The sequence below is a fragment of the Podarcis melisellensis genome, assembly GCF_964234715.1.
Source record: "Podarcis melisellensis genome assembly, chromosome: 3".
In the NCBI taxonomy this organism is placed as follows: domain Eukaryota; kingdom Metazoa; phylum Chordata; class Lepidosauria; order Squamata; family Lacertidae; genus Podarcis; species Podarcis melisellensis.
This window is the reverse complement of record NC_138530.1, coordinates 42951228-42959261: the sequence shown is the minus strand read 5'-3', so window position 1 is coordinate 42959261 and position 8034 is coordinate 42951228. Positions and strand designations below refer to the sequence as shown.

The 8034-nt window shown below is 48.3% G+C and overlaps 1 protein-coding gene across 2 annotated transcripts in view; it reads left to right on the top strand.

Moving 5' to 3' along the window:
- Positions 1 to 230: 230 nt before the first annotated feature.
- KIF26B (kinesin family member 26B) overlaps positions 231 to 8034 on the top strand; it is a 270354-nt gene continuing 262550 nt past the window's right edge. For both annotated transcript variants that reach the window (XM_081905777.1, XM_081905776.1), the window contains exons 1-2: positions 231 to 626; positions 1560 to 1961. In XM_081905777.1, coding sequence (XP_081761903.1) covers positions 564 to 626; positions 1560 to 1961 — 465 coding nt within the window. In that variant the 5' untranslated portion in view covers positions 231 to 563. The remainder of the gene's footprint in view (positions 627 to 1559; positions 1962 to 8034) is intronic.

The following is an 8034-nucleotide window of genomic DNA, read 5'->3' as shown; positions in this document are numbered from 1 at the left end:
ATTTCTTTTAACTCCGTGGCGAACCTTGGCGAAGGAAACAAGTTGCCACACACCACCACCAAGTAGCAACGGGGAGAAAACGCTGCCTCTCCAGCAACACCCAGCCAGTCCTCCGCTCCTCTCCCTCTCTCTCCTTTGGCTAAAAATCTACCTTGGATGCGATTGTTCCTTTTGAGTTGTGCAGGGAAACTGGCGCTGTCTGCTTAGACTGGGGAACGCCGATCCCTTGGATTTCTGCACACACACACAAGCGCACAGAGTGGGAATAAACGAGAGAGAGAAGACAATGAGGGCAAACATGATCTGACGGGGGGCCGGAAAGATACAATCTCACCCTCTCTTGGGGCTCCGGCAGCGTTTTTGTTTTCTTTTCTGGGATCGGGGATTTATTTTTATTGGTGGTATTTTCCTTGGAAAGGCAGAGGGAGGGGGGAACCGACTTGAAGTGCGGAGCTGCTTCCAGCTGGTGCGTGAACCTTGCCGGATTGGGGGAAAAAAAATCCCCCCTTGGATACAAATTTGCAGGAAATCCTGCCGCGGGCGCCGAGATCATCACCCTCACCATGAATTCCGTGGCTGGGAATAAGGAGAGGATCGCGGTCAGCACCCGAAACAGGAAATATGGGGTAAGTTGCCCTTAAGTAAAGGGGAAGGAGGGATGCTTGCAAAAATAATACTAGTAATCTACAGCGCTGGGCTTCCACACAAAAGGGCTGCGAGCGGACACGGATCCCCGCCCCCCGATCAAGCCGGTCGCCTTCTGAAGAAGCGGCACGGTGCCCCAAGCCAAAGGGGCAGCCGGGGGTGCCTTAACCAGTTCCGCCCCTGGGACGCGAAAGAGAGACCGGGCGCCTCTCTCGCTTCCTCCGCGGCTGCAGACACCGAGCGCTTGGGCAGCAGCAGCAGCAGCCCATGGACTCTGCACTCCTTTAACTTTTGCAGCCTGGGGTTCCGCCTAGACGGCGGCTCTGCGGGGAGAAACGTGCTTCGCGGATCTCTCCCCTCCTCCGCTGTATATAGAATACAGTAACCTGACTTCCGAGGGGCTTTGGCTCACGTACGAGAGGGGCGCGCGGGGGGGGATCGCCAGGGAGGGAGAGAGCGCGCGCTCCTTGGAGGGGGCTTGGATTGGAAAAACGTGCGCGCACACACCCACCAATTCTGCAGGGAAAATCGATCTCAGGTGGTGACTTTTTTTTTTTAAACCCAGCTTCTTGGAGATCAGAGGGGGCGGGTGTGCCTGGAGGTCAAAGGTGCCAACTTGAATAAAATATGGGGGGGGGCAGGTGAGCCCCGCCCTGCATAATTGATCACACGATGTGGGGCATGCACACCGTTTGAATGGAAATGCACATCAACTTGGGGGCTCAGATATTTTACGGAGGGGGAGGGCGAAGGGACCTCGGCCCCTAGGAGTGGGCTCCTATGCCCGGAGGGGTGTTTTAGCCGACTTGGGGTGTTAATATCTAACATCTCCACGAGCCGCTTGGTTCCTATCAATGCAACTTCGCTGCCCTCCTTCCACGCCCCCCACTGATCTGCTTCCCTTCTCCACTCAGGTGAACGACCCCTGCTCCCCGACCAAACCCGCGGCTCCCTTCTCGCCCGAAAGCTGGTACCGGAAAGCTTACGAGGAATCCCGGGCCGGCAGCCGCCCAGCCCCGGAAGGAGCCGGCTCCATCCTGGGCTCGTCCGGCACCCCTTCCCCGGGATCGGGCACGTCGTCGCCGGGCTCCTTCACCGGGTCGCCGGGCCCCGCTTCCCCGGGGATCGGCAACAGCTCTCCCGGGTCACTGGGGGGCTCGCCGGGCTTCGGCACGGGGTCTCCGGGCTCCGGCAGCGGAGGGGGCTCCTCCCCGGGCTCCGACCGCGGCGTCTGGTGCGAGAACTGCAACGCCCGCTTGGTGGAGCTGAAGAGGCAGGCGCTCAAGCTGCTCCTGCCGGGGCCCTTCGGCAGCAAGGTGAGCCATTGAGCGAGTTGGTGGCCCGAGGGCCAGCAGGGCTTGAGTCTCCCACACACGCGCGCGCGAACACGAGTGGAGAAAGCGTGAATTAACAAAGGAAGGCAGGAATCTCAGAGCAAGGAGACAGGACATTCGGGGAAAGGAAAGTGAGGGAGCAAGGAAAACAGGGGGGGGGGTCTTGAAATCAGGGGATCAAACTCCACCCCCCCATTATTTGGGAGAAAGAGGTGATCTTCTTTAACCTGTGGCCGGGTAGTGAGACTCCCTTCCCGCATCCAGCGCAGCTCTGTGGCTGAGCCCCCCCCCCCCATCTCCAGACAAAAGACGTTTTTGACACGCTCAGCACAAAGTGAGAGGAAGCACCAACGGTGTAATCTTCTGTTTGTGTTGTACTGGTTTGTAATGACGGCATGCCTGCATACGCGGCTTAAGGAGAGTTTGGTCTGAGTCAATAAATGCCTCTGACTAGTCAAATAATTAGTCCTGCAATATGCCATTAATATGGTTCCCAAGGTTTGAAAGGAACCAGTGTTTAGTTCAAACTTCTGTTTTCTTTCTCTTCTTGTCCATTTCCTTTTAAAGAAAATACCCAGCGCTTTATTAAATCTCATATGCGCAGCTGCAAAAAAAAGTATTTCACATGATTGCACAACAATGTGTCAAGCCGCATGTAAGGGTAAACCCTGGCCATCTCTCATGGGTGCACATCTTGTGATGTGATGGGCAATCCTCTGGAGGGAAATGGGTGGCCTTCTCCAAGGAGATCTGGCAATGAAAAATAAATTGATCTGAAGCATAGGCATGCAAGGTTGCTCTTTCTGTCCTCAGTGTTGAGAGGAGAGCCTCAGGCTACAATCTTCTAGGTGTGTGCAGTTTCCTTGGAGGGAACCCTGGTGCCTACTCCCAGGTTACATAAGAATAGCCAATGGCCCATCTAGTCCAGCATTCTGTTCTCCAGGGGCCAACCAGATACATGCCTGTGGGAAACCCTCAAGCACAACGCTCTCCTCCTGAGGTTTCCAGCAGCTGGTGTTCAGAAGCGTTGCTGCCTCTGTTCATGGAGGCAACGCATAGCCATCATGGCTACCAGTCATTGATAGGCTTATCCTCCATGAATTAGGTTAGCTTGCCTTGGATTGCAGCCTGACTTGGGGGATAAGTCCCATAGAACTCAGTGGGGCTGAACAAACATGAATAGTAACATCAGTGATGTCCAGTGGATAAAGAACTGGTCTGAGCTTGCAGTGGTCAACTCAGATTCTCATAATCTCCTCTGTATACGGCAGCTGTGTTTATGCTGACTCCCAGTCTGTAGCTGCTGTGGTGGTGCCAGTGTCATGGCAGCTTACCTGGACAGATCAAGGCTCTGCAGACTCACCAGCAGAAGCACTGGATTGGTGCCACAAGTGCATCTCTGCATCCCTGACTTTGCTGCCACCTTGCCCAGCACCATTCAGGTACCTTGTAGGGACGTTGGAGGAAGAACATGAGAATATCATGTTCTGTGGAATCAGATGATCTGTGTAGTCCAGCATCACGATGGCCAACTAGATGCCTGTGGGAAGCCTGCAGGCAGTATGTGAATACAACAGCACCCTGTCCACCTGTGATTCTCAGCGAATGGTATTTGGAGGCCCACAGCTTCTGACAGTGGAGACTGAACAAAGCCATTATGGCTAGTAGCCATGGCTAGACTGGAGGGCATCCCCACAGTTCTGTCCCACCAATACTGGCTGCTACTGCCTTCCAGCCACATCTGCTGCACACTAAAGCCACCACATCATCACTGGCCCTACCATTAGGCAATGTGAGACAGTACTCTTAGATGACAGCTGCTGAGGGGCAAGGAGTAGTAGGCAGAGAGCTGTGTGTGCCACATGATGTGCTCTGCATCCTCTTAGCCTGCTGCCCTCAAGGGCAGTGGAGGATAATGCCCTTATTGCCTGTGTACAGGCAAGATTCGGGTACCTGTCAGTTTGGCATTTGTCTGTGGAATGTGGAGGGCACTATACCTTCCCTTTGCTCAGGCAGTAAAATGTTTTGGGATGGCCCTGTGTCATGAGGAACACTGGTCCCAGACTCTGCAATGGATTCTGAGATGCAAGTGAAACACCAAGAGTTGCACCTAAAATTGCCATTTCAAACAAATGTTTTGGGTTCTTTGGTGTGTGGTGTGGACATTCACCATGGGTGAGCTAAGGGATCATGGGTGAGCTAAGGGGAATAAACATAGACATTTCCATTGAGATTGGCAGTGGGAGCTCCTCCCATTATTGAAAGCTCTTCTCGTTAAAAAAAAAGAATTCTTCCATTCCAAATGAAAGAAGGGTTTTTACATAGCCTTCTGCCTGACAGGCTAGTTTTCTAAACGTAGTACAGTGTTTTATTGTATGAACGTTCTATTGTTTGAAGGAATAGCCATTTCTGTAAGCTCACCCCTCCAGTCTAAACACAGGTTTACCATCTGCATGAGAACTGAGCCTTAGTTTGCCACCTATTAGATCACAGATGGGAATTCCAATCTTCTTGTCTTCATGGTATAATTGCGTAAGAACAATAGAGAGTGTGGAACACTTCATAAATTAAATGTGAAATAAGTGTCAAAAGGCCATTTAATTTGATACCATTTTTTGAGGTTTTGAAATTGCTGGATAAAATCATGCACTGAAAGGATATAATGTATTCTGTGCACACACTCCATGTTCATGCAGTTGAATTAAAATGCTTTATTCTCTCATTTTGTGTATTTTCTGGTTTCATTTTACTACCTGCATCTGGCAGTTGAAAAGGCTACTGTGCTCACTACTCATAGCAGAATTTGCTCAGTCTGGCATTTTCTTGAGTTTTTGCCTTTTAAATTACCCTACATTTACTTGGTACTCCCATCCCCTCCCTCATCTAAATCAAAGATTGGCTCCATAGCTCCTTCCTTTTAGTGCGCCTCCTCCATCATTTTGCTTCTCCTGTGTCCATGGGTATATGACATCATCTCTCCCCACTATTTCCATTGCAATCACACAGCAGACCGCTGGCAGGTCTCTGTAGTTCTACTGAGAAGCATGCACATTAAAGTGCCACTGGATGATCAAAGTTGCTCACATGCCATTTCATGTTTGTAGGAAGGAAAATGTGCCAGAAGAAAGCCTTGCCTTCCATTGTCAGCTCTGCAATATAGTGGCAGGAACGTCTGCAAAAAGTATGATTGGTGATCTGGGATGTGGAAGAGGAATGGAAGTGTACAAAAAGTGTGAAACTAACCAAAGGGTCAAGGCACATCCATGGTTTATGGTGTAACCTGTAATATCTTATGCCGAGGGCAACACTGTTGTGAACAAATCTGCATTTATAACTTGCTTGAAGGGTGTAACTCTACACTACATAGTCTTTATCTGAAGAAGTGCCACAAATGATGATGTCATCTAGGAGTGACAGCTTCCATGACACACTTGGGTTTGTTCACAAGTTACGTTTCTGTTCTAATTTATTTCCTACAGTGCTTCCACATTGCCACATCTGTGGTTCTCCTCCCTGAATGGTTATGACCATGGAAATTCCTTGGCATTAAAGGTTGCTGAGCTATAGTGAATACTTCACTGACCTGGCTTGCACTCTTAAGCTAAACCATGGCTTAGCATGAGCACGTGTGCTGCTTTTTGCCAGTACTGTAGCTATGGGGGAGGAGAGTTGGGGCTAGCTGGGTTTTTTTGCCCTGGGTGAAGCCTCTAGAGGGGCTCCATTGAGGCTTCCAGCCTGTGCACATGGGTGTGTGTTTGTGTCAAACTGGGTTTTTAACCCGGGTGAAATAAAGCCTAGTTTTGTCCCTGTTTTTGCTTATGCATCATGTGTCATCCAAACCTGGTCTCTTGGTTAAAATCTCTCCAGACTTTGTAACTTTGGTTACAACTTGTGGTTGGTCTGGAGAAAGCTTAATCATGAGCCTGGGTGTAGATTACATTGAAAGCCAAACCTTGGCTTTACTGCACTCTTAACAAACTACAGTTCCAGGATTCTTTGGGGAAAAGTGCTTTAAATATGTGGTACGAATGTGGCCTAAGGCAGAAAGTGCCATTCCGTATATAAAGAGGACCTTCCTCTCTCCACTGAATAGCCACTGCCAGGCCTCCTCTTCAGTGGCTGTGAGGCATACATTCCAGATCCCAGGTCATGATTTTAAGTGGGGAATGAGCCCTGGCACCTCTCTTCTTAGAAATTAAACACAGTGGGAAATGGTTTCTGCAGCTTGGCCATATCATCAGAATGACTTTGCACCTTTTTAACGCTGAGTTCTTTATTTAGATCTTGGATATTGGATATCAAGATGTTTTGAGGTGAAATCTGGCAAAATCCTACCGTAGTTGAGCCACTCTTTGAAAGCAGTGTGAAAAGATTACCACATATATTGCATAAAAAAGTTAACAGTCCCGAAAGCTCTGTCAGAGGCTTTTGAGCTGACGAAGTGTTAAAAGAATTGTAAGCGTCTCTCTCTTCCATGGTAACCCTGTGGATGTTGGAGAGCCAGTGGGTTGCATGAATGTGACACAATGCCATTCAATTTGCACTGTCAGGCCCAAGTGTTATCAAATGGTAATATTTACTCTTCTACTTCAAACAGGTTGGTTTTCTTCTTCTGTGGTTTGGATCAAGAGGTATCAAGTGAAAACACTGATTGCTGTTGAAGGGTCTCTAGCACCAGTTTGCTGAATTGCATTTATCACTATTTATTTATGGTGCTCTTTGAATTAAAATATGGATGGTCCTAAAGGACTGACTGAGTTGAATCCTCCGTTTGCATAGCATATGCGATTGTATGAATTGCTCGCTGCTAAAATAGTTATTCCAAGTGTGCAAAAATTAAATTAAAAGGCTGAATCATAAATAAATGGTTCCACAAATCACGTTCTTTTGATAGCTGTAGTAAGTTTGTGGTTTTACAATCATTGGTAACCTTTTTAAAATTCTGTCCCAGAACTGGTGACATTTCCCATTGAGTGTTGCAAGTGGAGTGCAAGAGTTAAGCTGAATGGTGGAAGATTCGGGACAGATAAACAAATGTACTTCTTCATGCAGCAGTTAAACTATAGAACTTGCTCCCACAGGAAGCAGTGATGGCTAACGACTGGGATGGCTTTAAAAAAGGATTGGACAAATTCATGGAGGAGAGAGGACAGTGGCTACTAGCCATGATATATATGCTCTGCCTCCATTAGAGAAGGCAGTATTGCTTGCTGGAAACCACAGAGGAGGAGAGTGCTTGTGCGCTCAGGTCCTGTTTGCTAATTTCCCCACAGGTATCTGGTTGGCCACTGTGAGAACAGGATGATGGACAAGATGGGCCATTGGCCTGATCTAGAAGGCTTTTGTTACGTTATTAGTAGTGGCTGAGTTGAAGTAGGTCGCTTCCCTATTGGTAGCAGCTGCTGGTGGGAATCCTCCCTAGTGTCTGAAGATATTGAACACATTATGTGGAAATAATATGATATAGCGGAACCGGCCTGATGTACAGAAGCTGGTGAATAACATGGACACCTAGAAGGAATAATCAGAAAAAATATTGCAATAGAGGCCTTTGAAGTTCTTCATTGTACAGTCTCCAGCTGAATATTAAAAATGCCTGAGGTATTCCTTCGTTTGGGAACTTTTTGACATTATATTTGTTGGGCATTGCTGAAAACAAAGGAAATGGAAAATACGTTGTCCGAGGCAATATGCAATACATTGTTAAAGCTGCTTGCAGGTAATTTGGCTAGACCCGCCTGCGTTCTCACACAAATGGTGCTGGATTTTCCTAACTGCTAAGTTATGTGACAGGCAGGCTTCTGAACTGCATTGTGGTGGTAATCAATCATTTTACTTGTATGCCACCTTTCCAAAGCTACAGTGGTTCTTAGGGTTACATACGCTTCAGGTTACAGACTCTGCTAGCCCAGAAATATTACCTCAGGTTAAGAACTTTGCTTCAGGATGAGAACAGAAATTGTGCAGCGGCGGCAGCAGGAGGCCCCATTAGCAGGTTAAGAACAGGTTCAGGTTAAGAAAGAACCTCCAGAACGAATTAAGTACTTAACCCAAG